Source organism: Macaca thibetana, chromosome 18 (assembly GCF_024542745.1).
Source record: "Macaca thibetana thibetana isolate TM-01 chromosome 18, ASM2454274v1, whole genome shotgun sequence".
Classification (NCBI taxonomy): Eukaryota; Metazoa; Chordata; class Mammalia; order Primates; family Cercopithecidae; genus Macaca; species Macaca thibetana.
In genome coordinates this window covers 16,397,569-16,419,512 of record NC_065595.1, presented here as the reverse complement: position 1 = coordinate 16,419,512, position 21,944 = coordinate 16,397,569, and the positions used below count along the sequence as shown (strand labels likewise).

The 21,944-nt window shown below is 38.2% G+C and overlaps 1 protein-coding gene across 1 annotated transcript; it reads left to right on the top strand.

Moving 5' to 3' along the window:
• The first annotated feature begins 150 nt into the window (after positions 1-150).
• Positions 151-20,738, top strand: SERPINB11 (serpin family B member 11). Its single transcript, XM_050767333.1, has 8 exons — positions 151-191; positions 7,028-7,213; positions 8,159-8,218; positions 9,391-9,519; positions 12,843-12,960; positions 16,886-17,028; positions 17,719-17,871; positions 19,849-20,738. The coding sequence occupies exons 2-8, from the start codon at positions 7,046-7,048 to the stop codon at positions 20,251-20,253; spliced, it is 1,176 nt and encodes a 391-aa protein (XP_050623290.1). The 5' UTR covers positions 151-191; positions 7,028-7,045; the 3' UTR covers positions 20,254-20,738.
• Positions 20,739-21,944: the final 1,206 nt, after the last annotated feature.

Genomic DNA, 21,944 nt, shown 5'->3' with positions numbered 1-21,944 from the left:
GATTTAAAGAAGCTCTTGATGGACTTCCTTTTCAGGGCTGTACTTTCCAACCAGCAGGTGAAGAGCTGAATCACTAAGGACACAAATGAAAAGGGAGGGGCAAAATATGAAGGCTTTATATTTCCTTTTGAGGGACGCAGCTCCAGTCTAACTTGCCACACTGTGAACTTCACCACTGGAAAGTAACAAAGGTAAGAGAAATGTTTCTGTACTTTATTATCTCAACTGTGCTTGTTGTCAAAGGGGACAATAAATAAGAGTAAACCACAGCATTTGGACAGGTTGCATAATGAACCAAGTGAAGGGGCAACTAACTTATTATTTAATTGAGTATGACTTTTGCTGATCCCTTGATAAATACATTAGCATATTTTGATATCATTGATAGTGTGCATTTAAAAATCTTGAGGTAGGCTGACTTGATTTCAGATCTTTGTGTAGTAGAATGGAACTCTGTTGATATTTTCTGCTTACTAATCTTCATTCAAAACACAAGCTAGTCATGCATGCTGTGGCCTTTGTGTATTGAAACACTTCTTAGCTCCTTACAAGATCTTTTTTTTTTTTTTGAAATGGAGTCTTGCTCTGTCCCCCAGGCTGGAGTGCAGAGGTGTGATCTCAGCTCACTGCAAGCTCTGCCTCCCGGGTTCACACCATTCTCCTGCCTCAGCCTCCCGAGTAGCTGGGACTACAGGTGCCCGCCACCACGCCCGGCTAATTTTTTTGTATTTTTAGTAGAGACAGGGTTTCACCGTGTTAGCCAGGATGGTCTCGATTGCCTGACCTCTTAATCCGCCCGCCTCGGCCTCCTAAAGTGCTGGGATTACAGGCGTGAGCCACCGTGCCCGGCCAGAAGATCTTAACTTACTATGCTAGCCTTATTAATCACTATGTGTTGGAGACAATTTCTTTCTTTTCCTGCCTCTCAGTTTCCTCTTATAGCTTTAAAATTAGTCTCCTAAGTAATATGTGTATTCTGTACATGCAGGTAAAATATCATGGTTTATGTTTATGTGAACATTCTGAAATTTCTACTATTTTTAGGAATGAGCATATGTGAAATTCACAAAGTTGTAGGGCGGAGAGTGAGACTAAAAGAATAGCTCTGATTTAGGGAAGGAGAGGTAGGTGCTAGATAAGTGGTCATGAGAGAAGAGTCTTGCGAGAGGGGAAGAACATACCTAGGGTATGGTACAGATTGTAAGATGCTGGTGCCTTAGCCACCCTTGGAGATTATTTCCCCCAAGAGGACAGAACCAGACCCTCTGTCTGTTGCGGTCCTTTAGTGTTAGTATCCCTTCAGATAAGATAAGATGTATTCCCTTCCACACATATCCCAAATAGAGTTCTCTTCTAGAAATCCCTCTTCTCAACCTTGAAGGGCTATAGTGACAGATACCCTTCTTTTCTTCATTTCTGTCATAACAACTTCCAGATGGCACACCTCATTTGCTTGAAGAAGATTTTTTTCTTCCCAAGACACAGCCAATTTTCCCTTATCATGTGAGTGGGCTGTTTTGGGGGTCCATATAGATCTTTGATAAAATTCTGGGAGACTTGGGACTTCTGCCTTCCATGAGTTCTGCTTCCCTGAAACGGACTAGGCAACATTAATTAGACTTGAAGTTGTAAAATATCCAGAATATTGGTTTCCGTAACAAGCATTGATTCCTGGGTGAATGTGGAAGGCACTGACAATTTCACAGATGAATTTTCTCTGCCCTTAAAGAATATTCAATGTAGTGAGGAAGACCAACATATTAAATGAACCAAAATCCGTCAATCCATCCATATACACCTCTGCAGGTGCAAAGACAATCACCCAGATGTAGAGGGAATTGTCAATAAAACCAGTTAAATAGATGATTAACATAGAAATTCCATTGTGAAAGATCTCTGCAAACAGCTAGAAAGGTAGAATTTTGGAAAATGAATGAGGAAAGCCCATTCACTTTGGCACTACATTAATAATATAGTTAAAACTCTGTCTTGCCAATAAACAAAGTTCGTTTGATATTTAGCATGTCTATTGGCAAGACAGAGTTTTAATATTATTGATTAGAATTTGAATTATTCTAATTCAAACTATAATTAATACAAAGTTCATTTGAATTCATTATAATTATGTATTGCCAATGATTTTTGAGTAAAACCTGAACCTGAAGTATTCCTTCTTGGTACTATGAGCTCAATGCTTGAAGAGCTGTAAGATCTAACTATGAAGTGAGGCGAACATTATCACTCACCCTGAAAGACTCAAGATTCTGAATAATACACATGTAGTACCTGGCACATACATGAACCCTGTAAGTTAGCCATTTCCTTTACAAAGAAATTCTCACACAGCTGTGTGAGGGAGTAGGTGTGCTGATGTTCATCATGGCACTGTTAGTGGTGGCATGAAGAAGGAAAACATTTGGGTATCTGTCGTTGGCAAATGAATATGGTGGAAGCAAAAGAATGGAGCAGTCAGAAGGTACGGACTATATTCCCAGAATAACATGGATGAATCTTAAAAATATAGTACTAAGTGAAAAGTATGTGAAAACTTGTATTTTTTTGTTTTGCTTTGCTTTGGTTTGAGACAGGGTCTTACTCTGTCTCCCAGGCTGGAGTACAGTGGCGCAATCACTGCTCATAGCAGCCTTGACCTCCTGGGCTGAAGCAATCCTCCCACCTTAGCCTCCTGAGTAGCTGGGACTGCAGGCATGTGCCACCGTGACTGGCTATTTTTTTAATTTTTTGTAGAGACGGAGTTTTCGCCACATTGCCCGGGCTGGCTTCAGACTCCTGGGCTCAAGGGATCCACCTGCCTCGGCCTCTCGAAACTTATGTTAAGTATTATCTAACATAACTTCATTTATGAAAATTTAAAAATGCATAAGATGAGGAAATCAATGTTTTACAGAAACACATATAAATAAAAGAATATGCTTTAAACAAATTATAAGTGGTGTCTGTGGTGGTGGAGAAGAAAGGAAATGACCTGGGTCAAAGGCCATAAGTAAAGAAGAGAATGGCCTTGTAATCCAGTGATGGCTTTTGCCAAGAACCAGAGTATGTGATGACCTCAACCTTGTGTACTTGTGGTTATAAAAGAAGAAACAAACAAATAAACAGCCTAATAAAAGTGTCTCCCACACAGTAAGTGGCCTATCAGCATATTCCAAACTCTTTTCTTAGGTGCTCTAGTAACTGCAGGGCTACAATAGCTATGATATGTGAATAGGCGATTTTATAACAACAACATGATACAAATTTAAGATAAATACATTTACATTACTTTCCAGAATACAACTCCACTAGCTTACTTAGTTCACTAAAATGCAGAACATAGTGTGAAGAGCAATTGACTTGGATATACTTCACGATTGGAAGTGCTTTCATTATTAAAGTAACTAAATGAAGGGCTGTCAAAGACACTGTCATGACCACATGTAATCCAGAGAGCTGTATTAAAATCACCTTGAAGGAAAACATTCTGCCAGAGGTACATAGTTGTATTTTAGCAAAATAATATTAGTAAAACCTTTCTGTCATATTTTAAAAAAACTGTCAAGAGCAAAGAAAAGTGTGGTCAAGGCTTGGTGTAGTATCATTAGCAACTGGGATAAATACGTATTGGCCGGGAAATGTATTGGCCTTTGTCATAGTGTCCTATAGCATATATGCTTAGACTTGGATTCTAAAAGAGGGCAAAGCTGTAGTCTAGAAGATGGAAGGTAAAAGAACCAAATATTTCTGTATCCCAGGTGGACTAAACAAGGGAATAATGTAACTATGCTACACAACGGTGAATGTGGAGTAAGTAGGCTAATTGGCCCTAGCGAACTAGGGTGTATAGAACAACCCTTGAAGTGAGTTAGAATTCATTTAGCTGCAAGTAACAGAAGACTCAACTAAAATGGCTTAAACAATAAGAAAAAATTATTGTTTCACATGAAGAGAAATCTCAAGCTAGGGCAGATCCAGGATTGGGTAATCCATTCACTCAATGGTGTGTCATCGAGAATGCAAGTTCTGTCCATCCTTCCTCTCTGAAATCCTGGCTTATCCTCTTAAACTACCTTCCTTGTGGTCACAAAATAGCAGCTGCAGTAGTAGACACATGCAGATAACCCAACTGTGAGAGGAAGAAGAGGGATGGTTTCCTCTTTCGGATCTCTTCTTATTGGAAGCCTTTTCCAGAAGCCCTCCAGCAACCTCTCCTGTCTTTCTTGTACAAATTATGGCACCTTCTGACTCCTACACTAGAAACTTGGGACCTAGAATTCCCTAAAGTGGCTTAGACTAATCCAGGCTTGCTCTTGGGGCCTGAGGAAGGGTGAAGCCTCCTCTGAAGCACATGGCTGCATGAAATCTGCATCAAAGGAAGTTCTCTTAGCACAAAACAAGGGAGTGAAAGGGAAGGGCTGAATGGTGGGCAGCCAACCTGTTTTTTTTTTTAATATGCTGTCCAGGGAGAGAGAAGAAGAGAAGGAGAGAGATTTATAAATTGATGATCAGAAAGATGATATGAACTTCTGACTAAGTGACATAAAGAACCAACTCCATCATGAGCTATGTGGGGTGTGATCTCTGATTTCTCATCAAGGGGCATGCCAGGCTTCTAAAGCCATAGTCCTGCCTATATTTGGCCCTACTGTCCACCACTTTTGGACTCTTATTTCATGCACTTATAATATAAAATTTATCTTTCAGGTGTTTGAGTCTCTGCTTATGCTATTCCTTCTGACAGGAGTGCTCTTCTTACATGTATATACATGGGTGATGCTTATTTCATTCTTCTAGAAGCAGCAGGGATATTATCTCCTCCAGGAAGGCTAACTATAACTCTCAGTTTGGTTCTGTCTCTCTCCTCTCTACTTGATTATGTGCATACCAGCATATCACATAGTACTTATTGGATTGATATTCTCTTCTTCATTTCTTCTTTCTGCAAACATGTACTGGGTCACTATTCTATGGATAGGACTTGTCTGGATGCTGGAATAAAACATAAAACCAAAATGAAGTCCTTGCTCTAATGTACTATAGAGGGAAGGGAATCAGATAATAAATACATCTGTAGTAAGCCAGGTGGTGGTATGTGCTACGGTAATGGAATGGTGGGATGTGGGCTGAGATTTCAAACAGAATGAATGGTCAGGGACAGCCTTAGTAACGAGATGCTGTCTGAACAGATATGATTAAACTGCTGGAAGGAACCATTCAAATATCTTCGGGAAGAACATCATGGAAGAGGAATAGAAAGTGCAAATGCCCTGAGGTTGAATGTGCTTGTTATGTTGAAGATATGCAAGGAGGTGACATAGCTAAATTGGAGTGAGCTGGTGGAAGAGTGGTAGGAGATGAGGTCTGACAGGTGGCCAGGGCCAGATCACAGAGGGCCTTGTTGGTCACAGTAAGGACTTTGGCTTCCTCCCTGAGTAAAAGGGAAGACAGTGGAGTTTTTGAGCAGAGGAGTACCTAACTAACTGTTACTTAAAAAATACTAGTCTATCAAAGATATCATGGAGGAGGATAAAGACTGGAGTAGAAAGAAGATAGGAGATTATTTAAATAATTCAGGAGCACCTTTATGCTGTTAAAACTGGGGAACATGAGAAATGTGCAGATGGGGAATATTTCCAAAGATGGGGAAAACAGGATTTTTTTCACTGATTGAATAAGAATGAGAAAGTACTTAAGGATGATCCCAAGGTTTTTAGCTTGAGAAACTGGAAGAATAGAATTGTCATTTACAGAGGTAAAGAAGGCTGTGAGGGACGCAGGCTGGAGAGAGGAATTAGAAAACCAAGGATTCGCTTTTGGACATGTTCAGTTTGAGATATATATTAGACATTCAAGTGGGGTTGTTGAGTAGGCAGTTGGATATATGGGTTTGGAATTCAAGGCAAGCATAAATACAGGAGCTAATAGCATATTAGTGACATTAGGACATTCCTCCTAATTAGATATTAGGAGGAATGAGGTTGGATGAGATCACCTGGAGTATGAGTGTTCATAGAGAAGAGGTTCAAGATCTGAATTCTGCTTTATTGTGATGTCTAGAGGTTCAAAATTGAGAACGATTCTGCAAAAGAGACTGAGAAGGAGCAGTCAAGGAGGCAGGCTGTGGACCAAGAGAGAATGATGACTCCGAAGTTAAAAGAAGGAAGTGTCTGATGGCAATGAAGCTCCTGAATAATGAAGTCTCCCTGAGAGCAGAAACTATTCTTGATCATTCTTATATCCATAGCCCTCTACAGTGAGCGATGCTCAATTAATGTTTGTGGAACTGAATAGAATGAACTCTTCTTTCCTGACATATTCTTGTCCTGAGATAACACATATTCCAGCATCATCTTTTCTTCTCTTGGATTTTCCTTTTCCATTTCTGTTTTCGTAAACATGACGACTGTGGCCTCCAGGCTGAGAGCTCTGACCACTTTCTTATGGCAGGACCTACTTGTTAGTATTGTCTGACATTCATGGAGGGATACATGGAATGAGGCCCCACTGAGGAGATAAAAACGAGCTGGAAATTCTGCAAGTGCTGTCAACTTGTTTGTACAAAAACGACTGAGATGGAGATGTTCTCCTCCTGTGACACTGCCAAAGTGGGTGGTCTAGTGGGAAAATATCTTGATTGGCTGATCTTGTGTAGCTCAAGATTTTTTACTGCACAAATTCCAGGGTGAGGAATGTCTTAAAGTATGGAAATTCAAAATGCAAAGATCCAATTCCTTTTCATCTTTCGCTCCAGAACAATTATAGATTATTTAAAAATGTACACAAATGATAGTAAGATAGATTTTAACCATTGGCTGAAGGAATAGTAAATCTTCTGTTCATTGGAATGTAACACTAATGTGAATTCCCCTCTCTAGCATTTATGAATTTCTCAGAATTGTGATAAAGGTATGTAATTTTTCATGAAGCAGTGTGCCCTGATACTTAAACTCATGAAATGCAATAACTGAACTCCAGATACTATCTGTAACTTCAAGTGATGTTCTGAGAATTTTTTTCCTTCTGTTCTCAGGCAGTCATTGGCATAAAAATGGGTTCCCTCAGCACAGCTAATGTTGAATTTTGCCTTGATGTGTTCAAAGAGCTGAACAGTAACAACACAGGAGATAACATCTTCTTTTCTCCGCTAAGTCTGCTTTATGCTCTAAGCATGGTCCTCCTTGGTGCCAGGGGAGAGAGTGCAGAGCAACTGGAGAAGGTATGGAATTCCACAGAGATTTACCCAGGGCCCAGAAGTCTTTCATGCACCCGCTCTGGGTCAGCCAAATTAATTCTATCTTTATACCAATAAAATTGCCATCTTGAGAAAGAAAAAAAAACACATTGAGTAAATCATATTTCTTAAAAATTGATAATGGTGTGATTAATGGAGTATGCTGTAGTGCAAGCAATGTAATACAAGCAACACGTGGTCTCTTTTTTACTATCAGTGGTATCACAAATAAATCTCTGCAGTTTACTTTTAGGGTCTCTTCATTCAGTGATTTAAACGTGACAGAGTTACTATGATTGCCCTGTAGAAGGTTAAATTTACAATAAACGTAATGCTATTTTAGACATTACCAAGTTAAAAAAATTTTCATGATTATGTTTCAAATTCATAACAGTTAGGAATTGTTATCCACACTTTACAGATTGAAAACTGAGACTCAGAAAGGAAAGGTGACTTTTCAGGTTATATAGGCTAACATTAGAGATTTTCCCATTACATATATTTTTATTGCAGTGGAAAGTCTAGAAGAATATCACTTAACAACTCTTAGGACACTTGCAAATCTTATTATTGTTTGTGCTGGGTACTGTCTTAGTTATCAGCCTAAGAGCAGTAGGGACAGAAGGGTCTAGCGGATAAGAGATTAGTCCCTGGAGCCTGACAGTGGTCTGACGCAAGCTGCTCGATCTCTCTTAAACTTATAGTTTCCCTAACATAGAATGAGGGTAATAGTATCTACTTATACAGTTTTTGGGAAGGTTAAATAAGATATGTAAAGACTTAGTTCAGGATTTGGAAAGCAACATTATTAAATTTAGCTATCACTATTGGTCTTGATCTAAAATAGAAAAATAGATCCTTACAACTGTCAACCTTGATAGACTGTACATTGCTTCTGATGCCAATGGATCCTTTTTTTTTCTTTTCTAGGTGCTTCATTTTCATCATACTGTAGACTCATTAAAACCAGGGTTCAAGGACTCACCTAAGGTATGATAATACTGCTGAGTTGTCAAATGCTCTTTAACCTAAGAGGAGGATGAAATAATTGTCTGAGCATTGAGTAGAAGAACTCCTTCTTTTGTCCATGAGGGAACCAGCTATGTGTCCCCCTTTAACCTTCCTGATGATAACTACAGCCTGTAGAGTTTAGTATAATAATGATAATGATAATAACAATAGTAAAGTTTCTTAGATTTTATTACCTGATTTATTGCCATCCTTACTCAAGCTTTTTTGTTCCTTTATGGAGGGTGCCCTACGTTGAGTCTGCCAGTCTTGTCTATGTGGTGTTAGATTTTTCTGTCTAGAGTGGGGACTGAGAAAGGACCCTGATGCTTGGCCATATAATTATGTGCTGGGAAAACATGGCCTGATGCTTCTCAATCCACACGCTGTGGGACTATGGTCTCTAGTTTTTTCCAGTAGAAGGATTCATTTTGACATCAAAATTATATAGAACTCCTACACGAAAATAGTTCTGTTTGATTGTGATTGGTTGAGAAAATACACAAATGCGTATAGCCTCACAGAACACCAACTTCACGGAACCCAGCTGACTATTAAAAGTTCTAAGTCCATAGTTTATGAACATTTGCTTTAGGGAACGCTTTAGGGAATATAGGCATATTCCCTATAATGTCCATAAATTCTTAGCCATCTTTCAAATGCAACAAAGCTGCAGCTTAGCAGAATTGCTACCACTGAGAAGCAAATTAGTGTGTAAACTAAGTTCAGTGAAGGGCTGAGGTATTTGATCAAATGACCACATGAAAAATGGAGACGTAGAAAAAAGTGTGAAAGAGAAGAGAAACGATTCTGTAAGTACAAGGGCAGCAATAACACTGGAATTATTGCCCTGAATACCCCACTAGGATCTGTTTATTTATGAAAACTGCCTTTGAATTAAATCGTTAGGACCACAAGTACACATGTATTATGCAGTAACTTACAATTCTGCACACAGACTGCAACTAAAGTTACAGAGTGGTGAAATTAATGTGCTAGCGAAAATCCAAAGAAGAAAATGCTTTAAACTAATTTCCTTGTATTCACAGCCCTTTTATTCAGAGGCAAACACCTTGCTGTCTAGACAGTTATCATTCTCCAATGGCAAAAATCAAGCCATTTAATACACCATTCTTTGTTTACTAATGCTTCAGTGCAGCCAAGCTGGAAGAATTCATTCCGAGTTTGGTGTCTTATTCTCTCAAATCAACCAGCCAGACTCTAACTATACCCTCAGCATTGCCAACAGGCTCTACGGGACAAAGACAATGGCATTCCATCAGGTAAGTCCATTTGGAAGAATGATCAACAACTTTCTTGGCATCCTCTGAATTTCATACCACAAAATTGATGAAGAGTGAGAACGTTTATCATTAAGAGGCTGAATTTGAGCTGACTTACAGTTTCAGTGAAATGGATTTATTGAAACTCTCATGTAAAGTTATAAAATATTACATAAAAATGGCTTCTTCAAGATCCCTAATGCTGTCCAAGAACCAAGGTCAGGGATGAAGCACAAAACAAAGTAGGTAAGAATCATCCCTGTGGACCAGAAGAAAAACAAAACCAATTTTTCATATCATTTTCAGAGGTTCTTAATAGTGGAGTATCAAGAAGTAGTTGAAATTACACTGGACCGTGAGCCAAGAGACAGGAGTTCTGCTTCCATTTAGAATACATAACTTTGGGCAAGTCACTTCTATCTTTAAAATGAGAGGATTAGGCTTAGTTCTATGTAGCTCCAATATTCTAACACTATTTATGCCCTTTCCCAACACCATGGCCCTATGTAGTTTTATTGAGTATTTACTCTGTGCCAGTCATTCTGCTTAGCTCATTACAGGCATTATCTCCTATAATCCTCACATTGTGCTAAGATATGGGTGTAAAATGTCCATTAATTCTGCAGACTGTGAAGCAGATTCTGAAAAGTCAGGCTGACAAGAGTCACAGAGATATTTGAATGGCAAAACCTGGATTTGACCCCTATCCAAATCCATCTTCCTGTTTTTAATTGCTACATGATCTTGCTATGATTGAGGTGAAATGCAAGCTTTTGTTTGACTAGGGTTATTTAAATGCCATCTGCGTGAAGCTGGATGAAACCATGAGTTTCTAATGTTCTTCCCTGGCCTGGTAGATCAGGTTATGTCTTGGATGTGATGAGCTTCTGATAGTCAAAATATTTGCAACTTGGGGTAGGTATTATAGACATTTAGAGGGTATTTTATTTTACTGCCCTGGAAGCATATAGGGAATGATGTATGGAGAGTGTCTAGAGTGGCAGGGATTAACAATCATGGTCCTTCGAGTTGGGATACTCCCTCTCATGACTTTGCCTTCTCAAAACAGTGACCCACACATAACAGTAGATAAATGTGGATTTGGGATGATCATTATGGCATCTGTTCCTGAAGTGAGAAGGTCCTCATTAGCATCATGAACATTGTCTTGAACTATGTCATGAGAGGGACCTTGTTATTTCAGGATTCTGGCTGGAAAAACATCCATCTCCTGGGCTATGGAGAGTTACTTAAGGTTGTTTCAACCACAGTTGGATCCAGCTCAGGACAAGATTCATTCTGAGGCCCAGATTTTGCTCATAGTTTATCAGAGGAACCCACCCCTGATAATTCAACATAGATTCTTTTCTGTTTTCCCTAAGTGTTGGGCGGTCTGATAAATAAAGGGAAAGAGGACAAAAGAGAGAAATTTTAAAGCTGGGTGTCCGGAGGAGACATCACATGTTGGCAGGTCTGTGATGCCCCCAAAGCTGCAAAACCAGCAATTTTTTATTAGTGATTTTCAAAGGGGAGGGAGTGTACGAATAGGGTGTGGGTCACAGAGATCACATGCTTCACAAGGCAATAAAATATCACAAGGTAAATGAGGGCAGAGCACCGGGGCGAAATTAAAATTGCTAATGAAGTTTCAGGCATGCATTGCCATTGATAACATCTTATCAGGAGACAGAGTTTGAGAGCAGACGACCAGTCTGACTAAAATTTACTAGGCAGGAATTTCCTCATCCTGACAGGCCTGGGAGCACTATGAGGGACTGGGGCTTATTTCATCCCTTATCTGCAACCATATAAGACAGACATTCCCAGAGCGGCCATTTCAGAGACCTCCCCCTAGGAATGCATTCTCTTTCTCAGGGCTGTTCCTTGCCGAGAAAGAGAATTCAGCAATATTTCTCCTATTCGGTTTTGAAAGAAGAGAAATATGGCCCTGTTCCTCCCGGCTTTCAGGCAGCCAGACCTAATGGTTATCTCCTTTCTTCCCTGAACATCGCTGTTATCCTGTTCTTTTTTCAAGGTGCCCAGATTTCATATTATTTAAACACACATGCTTTATGAACAGTTTGTGCAGTTAAATCAATCATCACAGGGTCCTGAGGCAACATACATCCTCAGCTCACGAAGATGATGGGATTAAGAGATTAAAGTAAAGACAGGCACAGGAAATCACAAGACTATTGATCAGGGAAGTGATAAATGTCCATGAAATCTTCACAATTTATGTTCAGAGATTGCAGTAAAGACAGGCATAAGATATTAGAGAAGTATTAATTTGGGGAACTAATAAATGTCCATGAAATCTTCACAATTTATGTTCTTCTGTCACAGCTTCAGCAGGTCCCTCCGTTTGGGGTCCCTGACTTCCCATAACATTAGTTAAGATTTGTTTTTCTTCTATGCTAGGCACATCTTCCATATCTCAAAGTCTTGTATCATTCTATTCAGTTCATGCTGGGGCATCAGGTCCCACTGGGCTGTGGAGGTATGCTCCTAAGGTCTCAGGAATTGCATCATGGTAAATTCATTTGGGTCCATGTAGATATCACTGTTGTCTTGACAGAAAGACAACAGAAAGTCTCCAGTTCTGTAGAAATCTAGGGCCATGGGTGGTCATCAATAGTTGCTCCAGAATACTACATAGGAGGGGCTTGGGAGTAAGAATTTTTGGTTAAAAGAAAGGGTAAGTTCTTTATACTGAGTCTGCACACCACTTTCACTTGGATAATATGTTATAGGTGAACGAAATAATAAATTCCTTAAGATATTTTTGCTCACACTTTATATAAATTTGACAGAAATGCCAACTATTTACATCAGAGAATGTTTTTATTATTAATTATATTTATGGCAGCTTGTGAGGAGATTGATACATATCATGGGAACAACCTTCTGTTAGACCTCAGGAAAGCAAGTCACTTAACCACTCTTCTCAGTTTTCCTGTTTGTAATCTGAGAGCAGTAGCTTCCATGTCTACTTTGAAGAGGAAAGAGTAGTAATAGAGTCAGAAGGTGCTCATTGTATTGCAATTTGTCATTTTGCTTTGAACACTTTAAAACTAAGACAGCCAATCATGTGACAGAAGTAACAACAAAACATTTCTGAACATTCTTTTGGAAGGGTTTCCGATTTTGTTAAATTTATTTATTTCATTAAAAATAAGTACATATGCATTCTGCTTCCTCTCAGACTTGTTTATAGGAACTGCTTTTTTCTCTGCATTAGAATTTTAGAATACATCAAGCTATAGTTTTTGTTTTCCTTACACTGTTTTTGAATTGTTGTTCAATTATCATGTCTTTTATAGCAATATTTAAGCTGTTCTGAGAAATGGTATCAAGCCAGGTTACAAACTGTGGATTTTGAACAGTCTACAGAAGAAACGAGGAAAACAATTAATGCTTGGGTTGAAAACAAAACTAATGGTAAGGATAAGTCAATAGGTGTCTCTAAATTCTGTGTTGTATTGATAAGCAATCCGAGTCCACTTGCTAACGAGGAAGCTGGCTGAAGTCCGCACCTGACATAGGCAGATCAGCAAGAAAGGAATGGGGCCATATTTTGGAATACCCTTTACAATCAGTTGTTCTAAAATATATACAAAGTGACTCTGTGAATGAACACCATTTCTATTTCATAAATGTATGGTGCATTCTGCAATTAAAATTAATTAAATTTAAATTTACTTTTCACAATTAAAAACTCATATATATTGCTAAATATTTCTTAAATGGCACATTTAATATTTGGTACCAAGGATATATTCATTTTTATTTAGAAACATTTGGTTGAGGAAAAATTTAAGGATATACAAAAGTAGAGAGAATATATAGTGAACCCTATATACCCATCACTCAATTGCAACATTTCTCACTAATGGCTGGCCTTATTCATGTAATCTCTCACCCTTTCTCCAACACCTCTTTAAGATTATATTGCAGCAAATTCTAGATATTATATCATTTTCCTACACATATTTCACTTTGTTTTTCTAAAAAATATGGACAATTTTAATACAACCACTACACTATTATTGCATCTGAAAAATTAAAAATAATCATTTCATGTTAAATATTCAGTGTGTTTTCATTTTTCCCCTGTTGGCTTTTTTTTTTTTCTTGTTTGAATCAGGAGGAACCAAATAACATTGACATATCACAATTAGTTAATACATCCCTTAAATTTTGATTTTAAAAATAAACTTTATGATTTAAATATACATACATATAGAAAAGTAAATTATTGTATGTGTGCTGTTTGATAAATTATCACAAAGTGAATATACTCATGAATCACTACTCAGGTCAGCAAAATAAGGCATAAGTTATCAGAAAGAGGCACTGCAAGGGCCCCCTTAAATCCTCTTCTAGAAATAAGCCCTTTTTTTCCCCAAATGTTAAGGTTTCTCTGACTTCTGTTACCACTTATTAGTTCTGCCTGTTTTTAAATCTCATGTAATTGGAATCATAAATTATGTGGGTTTTTTAAGGCCAATATATGTTTGTGAGATTCATCCACATAGTTACACGTTGCATGGTTTGTTCATTTTTATTAGTATGTATTTCATTCTCAGAATATTCTAAATATACTTACCCACTTTACTGTTAATAAATACTTAGGACATTTTTAGTTTGGATCCCTTATCAATAGTGCTGCTGTGAATATTTTTGATACATATCTCTGATACACATATGTATGCACTTTTATTGGGTGTACACCTTGGAATGGAATTGCTGGTCATAAGGCATATATACATTCAATTGTAGTAGATGCCAAGCAACTTTCTTAAGTGGTTGTGTCAATTTATTTGCCCAAACAAGAAATGAGAATTTCAATTGTTCCTCCTCCTTGCCAACACTTGGTAGTGTAAGGCTTGTTAACTTTAGCCACTGTAGTTATTTTAATTTTAATTTGCATTTCCTTTATGAATTACATGGTTGAACAATTTTTCAGATGCTGCATATCCTCCTTTGTGAAGTTTCTGTTTAAATCTTTTGCCCACTTGTAAGAATGGTTTGTTTGTTTTTCTTTTTTTCTGATAAATTTTTAGGAGTTCTTTGCACATACTGGATACCTATGTTGCAAGTAACTTCTACTAATTTGCATCTTATCTTTCCCATCTCTTAGTGATGTCTTAGATGAATGGAAGTTTCTAATTTCAAAGGAATAAAATTTATGATCTTTTCCTTTATAGTTAGTGTCTTCGCACACATTTTTTGGATGATTTTAAAGAAATATCATCGTGAAAATATTTTCTAGTTCATGAAAATATTTTCTTATGTTATTTTCTAGAAGTTTTATTGTTTTATTAAAGTCAGGATTCATTTTAAAATTAGTTTCATTCCACGTGGACGTCTAATTTATATGGCATTATTTATTGAATAAAGAATCCTTTCATTATTACACTGCAATGTAAATTTTATCATAAATTAGATGACCATATCTGTGTGAATCTGCTCCTGGGTTTTCCATTCTCTTTCATTCGTCAATTTGTTTATTCTCATGATGATGCCACAATTATAGTAGCTTTATAATAAGTCTTGGAAGCTGGAAGTATAATCCCTCCAATGTTGATCCTCTTCTAGGGTTGCCTTGCCAAATCTTGATCCTTCGTATTTTCATATACATTTTAAAATTAGTTTGTTAACTTCCATAGAATGTATCAGTTGCAATTTTAATAGGATTTACATAGAATCTATAGATTTGGAGAGAAAATACATCTTTATTCAAACTGTAATCCATGACCACGAAATTTACCTCTATATAGGTCTTCTTTAGTTTTTTCTTTTGGTAACATTTTGTATTTTCCTATGTTGAAGTTTTGTGCATTTTTTGATAAACTGATTCTAGGTGGTATTTGAGGTGTTTGGTGAATTTTAGCTGGTATCTATTATTTTGGTTTATTTGTTGTTGATGTATAAGTATATACTTTACTTTTGTATATTAGCATTGCTGAATTCACTTAATAATTCTAGTTTAGCTTTATATTATTTTAGATTTCTTTTAGCATAAAGAAAATGTTTTCTAATATATTTGTCTCCCATTATATCACTTAACAGTGATGAGCTCTCAATAGTATCTTTTTGATTGAGGAACTGACAGATGTCAAGTTTAGTAATAGGCGACCAGATTAACATATGTATCTATTCTATTATTTGTATTAAGTCAGAAAATGCTTTGAAAGGTGTATATATTTTTTCATATCTGTTAATTTACCTAGCACAGTGGTGTAAAAATATGCCTCATCTCTTGTGCTAACTCTAATCCACTGGTAGTCACTGCTTGGAAAATCTGTATTGAGAGTCTGAGGCTTAAACTTAGGTTACTTGAAAAAGCCCACAATTGAGCCGGTAGGCACTAACTCTGTGACAGTAGAGATTTTTGTCTGTTTAGTTTTGTGTTATAGTCTGAGTTTAGTGCTACAGTGTCTAGAACAGTGCCCAGAATCTAGAAAAATGCCTAAATTCTTTTGGCATGAATGAAAAGATGATTAGTGTTGTCTGCCATGGGTGTGCATTTGGGATTCACATGTTATATATTCATGTAGAATATTAATATTATTTCATCATTTGTTTATGTCTTTATTTACTGTTCCAACCAAAAATACACATTGTACACTTAAGGTTAGGTATTGCTATCACATGCTAGGATTGTGTTAGGCCTAGAAGTTCAATGAAAATTAAAACCTTCATGAAGCTTAAAGCTGATGTTCAGATATTCCTGTGTTTCATATTGTATAACAGATTACCTTCCAAAAAGGTTTTATAAATCGCAATATACCAAAATGCACCAAGACGGCTGGATGTTTAATTTTGATCAGTTTTATTTACCAAGCAATTCCTGGCATAATTTTATGAATCTTGATTTTCAGATATGTGTTTACTTGAAGTGTTTTTGTATACATATTTGTAATACACTAATTGTAGTGCATTGAAAGAATAAATATTTTAAAATACTTAACATATTTGCATGTAATGAAGTGCTGGTAAGCATAAAGTCTTGTAAATATTAAAAGTAAGCCACAAGAAATTATTACATAGTATTTAAATAAGCAGTAATATATAAGAAATCACTTGATATAATGAGGCGTAAGACAAATTGATCCATCATGAATATACTGGCAACTTCCTGGATGCTGTCTTCTGGTTAAATAACAAAGCATTAAATATTCCCTGAAATAAACTTCATTTGACAAAGAAGGCTCCGTGGCCAGGAGATGAAATGAGTTCTGGTATCTCAAATTTACAATTAGTCTTAAAAAAGAAATGGCTGTAAATTTCTCATGACTCTTCACCTCCCTATCATCAGGAAGTTCAAATCCAAATACGATTATCTTATTTTTTACACAAGGAAAAGTCACAAATCTCTTTGGAAAGGGCACAATTGACCCTTCATCTGTAATGGTCCTGGTGAATGCCATATATTTCAAAGGACAATGGCAAAATAAATTTCAAGAAAGAGAGACAGTTAAAAGTCCTTTTCAGCTAAGTGAGGTAAGTATTTTATTTTCAGACTGATGACAAATGTTGGCGAATACAGTAATCATTTAAGGACAACTTAGAAAGATTTAGTGATTTAGTGAAAATATTGGTCTAGGTTTCTGTTGGTTCTTTTATTGTATTTTCTACACATTTTAATTTTTCCTCTATTAAGTGACAATAACTTTTATCACAGAGCACCCAACTGGAGACTTGGGATACTAAGATTCTCTGGCAAAGAAGAAAACCCATTCTTTTCTTAATGTTCTATTGGTTTATTCTTTCCATGTACACTGTGGTTATTTTCTCCAGCAGCACACTAAAGTTATCTGTGTTATTTTTTTTTCTAGAGAGTTTCTTGAGGAAAGATTAAAAAGAAAATGATTTAATGATGTATCCTTTTTTTTTTTTTCCACTAAAGTCATGTTAGCTAGAAATCCTGACTTTGCTTTTGGTAGACCAAGCTATCTATATATATTATTAGAATAATTCAGTCTCTAACCATGACTTATTTTAAATTAAAAAAATGGATAATTTTTGCAAAGGGAAGTAATAAGGAATCTACTTTGTAGTTTCTATTTTACCCATGTCTTTAGAGTGTTCATGCAGATATTCATGTTATGCAAAGTAATCAGTATACACACATGTGTGCTCACATATGTAACTATATATACTACCTAATTATAATCCTTTTCTTCTTCACAGGGTAAAAATGTAACTGTGGAAATGATGTATCAAACTGGAACATTTAAACTGGCCTTCCTAAAGGAGCCGCAGATGCAAGTTCTTGAGCTGCCCTACGTTAACAAATTAAGCATGATTATTCTGCTTCCAGTAGGCACAGCTAATTTGAAACAGGTAAAATTATAAGAATGCTAGAAAGAAGTTAAAGCATGTGTGCATGTTCACACACACACACACACACACACACAGTGTATCTCATGACATTAGTGTAGTCATTGATTCACAATCTAAGCCTCAGTAGGATTGCCCCAGGGGCTGCGAAAGTAGCAGGGAGACACGTGGCCTCTGCCTTTCAGGACAATGTGTTTATGGAGAACAAGCTATTCTTACATGAGAAAGGCACATGGAGGCAGAAGTGATGTTTTGTACAAATACACACAAGTACTGGTTGGTTGATGATTGGGGGACATCTTTCTACAGTAATGAAGTTATAATGCTATTTGGGCTCCTAGTGTGCAGAAATCCGATTCAGCCAGTTTACCGTCAGGGGCAGTATTTCTGAGCCAATTGTAATGTACTTTCGTGGGCTAGCCATTATTAACATCTCAGTTTTGTGGAGAAATGTGCACCACACCCGTTAAGAAGTGGTCATGGCAGTGAAAGGAGTTTGGATCCATCCCCCTTTCCCCAGCTGCAGCCGAAGCTGCCCAGGACAGAGCAGGCTGTGCTTCTGACAGCTGAACTTCTGGGAGCCTGCAAAGCTGACACACATATGGATGATATGGCCCAACAGTTAGGGGCTTGTAAGCCAGGGAGTGCTGGCTTGAGACGAAAACACTGTGGCACAGATGAGCAAGGTGTGCATGTGTGTCGGGTGGTAGGGAAGGCTTCCGGAAAGAGCAGGGTCAGGATGTACGCATTTGGATTCAGAAGTGAGACGGGTGCCAATTGAGAGGGAGCTGTAGTAACAGAAGTGCACTGTGGCCATGAGAACAGGTATGCTTATGGTTGTGGCCAAGTCAGAGGGAATCAGGTCCCTGAGGGCCTGTGGTTGACTGGAGTGAAAGACAGTTGGAGGCATAAAGCAGTTTGGGAGCAGTTTAGACTCTGCAGAAAGTTTTCTGGAAGTAGACTTTGGGATTAGAATGAAGGGGTCAGAAGGGATTTCCTAGCAGAGCACTTTTAGTCCGAGCCTTGCTGGATGAACAGGAGAATCACAGGGGCCCTGCTAAACTGAGCAGAGCAAAGAGCAGTGCAAATGCCTTAGAAGAAGGGCAGCGTGAGCTGTGGCATGAAGTCATGGTCTCTTGGATGTGGGCAGAAAAGGACAAAAGGAAAAGACACTTTGGAAGAAAAACCACATTTATTTTATGGTGGATTATATATTGTCATGGTAGGCAGAGGTTGTCAAAACTGTTTTAAATTCTTAGATTAAAAAGATGGGATGTGACACAGCATGGTGGTTTGGAGCTGGGAGCTGTGGACACGGCTGGCTGGAGAGTTCAGTGCCTGAGGGGGGCGTTTGAAAGATTTACAAACAAATGATGAAACTGGATGGAGAAAAATGAGAAGTCAGAGTGCTGAGGCTGCTTTGGGAAACCTGAGCATTGATGTGGGAGCTGACATGCTGGGCAGAGGCACAGGTGGCCCAGAGTTCAGCCTCAGGAGCAGCTACCAGAGACAGTGACAGAGAAGGGCATGAGAAGGATGAAAGCTATCAGAATTCACGGGATCCTGGCATCAGGGATGCCAAACGAGAATCACGCTCATAAAGGAGGGTGTCGTGGAATGTTTCAGATATGAGAACCAAGAAGAAATGGTTGAGTCCTTCCACGAAACAGGACCATGACAACTTCACAGGCGATAGTGGGAGAAGTGCAGTGAAGCATGTGTGCTGAGGGAATTGAGGGAAAAGACTGTAGGATACCTACTTGAGAAGCTTAATTATGAAATTTAGAGGAGAAACAGATGACAGAAAAGGGAAAATGTGGCTAATGGTATGATTTTGTTCCCAGGTAAGTAGACTGTATTAAAGGTAGAAAAAGTGATGAAGTTGAAACACTCACACTGAGAATTACAAAAACCATATGACATTTAATGTAGAGGTCATGTGTTTGACTCATGTGGGCTTGTCTGTGTTTTGTCTCTTAGATAGAAAAGCAGCTGAATTCGAGGACGTTTCATGAGTGGACCAGCTCTTCTAACATGATGGAAAGAGAAGTTGAAGTACATCTTCCCCGATTCAAACTTGAAATTAAGTATGAGCTAAATTCCCTGTTAAAATCTCTAGGGGTGACAGATCTCTTCAACCAGGTCAAAGCTGATCTTTCTGGAATGTCACCAACCAAGGGTCTATATTTATCAAAAGCCATCCACAAGTCATACCTGGATGTCAGCGAAGAGGGCACGGAGGCAGCAGCCGCCACTGGGGACAGCATCGCTGTGAAAAGCCTACCCATGCGAGCTCAGTTCAAGGCGAACCACCCCTTCTTGTTCTTTATAAGGCACACTCATACCAATGTAATTCTATTCTGTGGCAAGCTTGCCTCTCCCTAATCAGATGGGGGTGAGCAAGTGTCAGAGTTGCAGATGAGATGCAGAGACAATCCTGTGACTTTCCCATGGCCAAAAAGCTCACACCTCACACACCTCTGTGCCTCAGTTTGCTCATCTGCAAAACAGGTGTAGGATCTCTTCCAACAATTTCATGAGTTGTGAAGCTAAGGCTTTGTTAATCATAGAATAAGGTGGATTTATGCAGAAAGCTTTCTGGCTTTCTTATCTGTGGTGTCTCGTTTGATTGCTGTCCAGTGACATGATCAAGTCAATAAGTAAAATTTTAAGTGGTTAGATTTTCTTGACTTGTATATATTTGTGAGATCTTGAATAAGTGACGTGACATCTCTGCTTAAAGAAAACCAGCTGAAGGGCTTCAACTTTGCTTGGATTTTAAATATTTTCCTTACATATGTAAATAAAATGTGGTGAGTTTTAGTTCAGAATTCTGTGTTGAGAATAATAAATGCATGGAATACCTTAAAGCTCTGTGAAGACTTGTAACATATGGCAGCAATCAAATGGCTTACAAAAGGATACTTTGAACGTGGAGAAGTCTAATTCAGTCAATATTTCAGTGGAATTTTTGGCCAATTGCTTGAATTGAATTTAATTGAATTATACTACTGAATTAAACAATAGATTTTCTCCTCCTCCTTCTCCTCCTCTTCCTTCTTCCTTCTCCTCCTCCTCGTCCTCTTCCCCTTCTTTCCCTTTTTCCCCCTCTTCCCCCTCTTCCCCCTCTTCTCCTTCTTCTCCCTCCTTCTCCTCCTGCTCCTCCCTCCTCCTCCTCTTCCTCTTCTTCTTTTTCTTCTCCTCCTCCTCCTCCTCCTCCTCCTCCTCCTCCTCCTCCTCCTCCTCCTCCTCCTCCTCCTCCTCTTCTTCTTCTTCTTCTTCTTCTTCTTCTTCTTCTTCTTCTTCTTCTTCTTCTTCTTCTTCTTCTTCTTCTTCTTCTTCTTCTTCTTCTTCCTCCTCCTCTTCCTCTTCTTCTTTCTCTTCTTCTTCCTCCTCCTCCTCTTCTCTCCAATCCTCCTCATCCTTCTGCTCCTCCTTCTCTCCCTCCTTTCCCTACCCACCTTCATCTTCAGCAAGTAAAGATTCAAAACAGAAAAAGGCATAAGTCAATCAGAAGATTTTTGTTTTAAAGGAAGCCTCCTTTTATACTCAGGATAACATGGAGCAATAATCAGATAAAAAGTGTCAATAAAGCATTTACTGCCTTCTCAGTGCCTTCTTGGTGAATATTTTCTCCTGGAACTTCCTCAGAAGTCTTAGTAGAGCACTTCTAACTTCCCTAGCCCCATCTTAGAAGAGGTGGCTGGAGGTCAGCCATTGCTTCCCTCCTAGGTGATAGGCAACATTCTTTTAGGATAGACAGTGCTGGCAGCTAATAAAATCTTTTCCCTTCTCCTTGGGGCATTGAAGAATATGGCTTACTTTAATCTTCAATATAGATATTATAAAATTGCAAACAAACAACAATCTCAGCAAAGTGTAAGACTGAAGAATATCTACTTATAATAGCATGCAACTTCCTTGCTGCACTGAATGGCTGTCTTGTTGCATGTGGTTGTCCCAGTGATTGTCTACCAGGCCCATCTGTCACATGGCATAAAGACAAGAAGTTGCCTTGGCTAACGTCACAGGATAATCCAAGAGTCCACAGGCACAGTGGGTTTAACTGTGGTAAC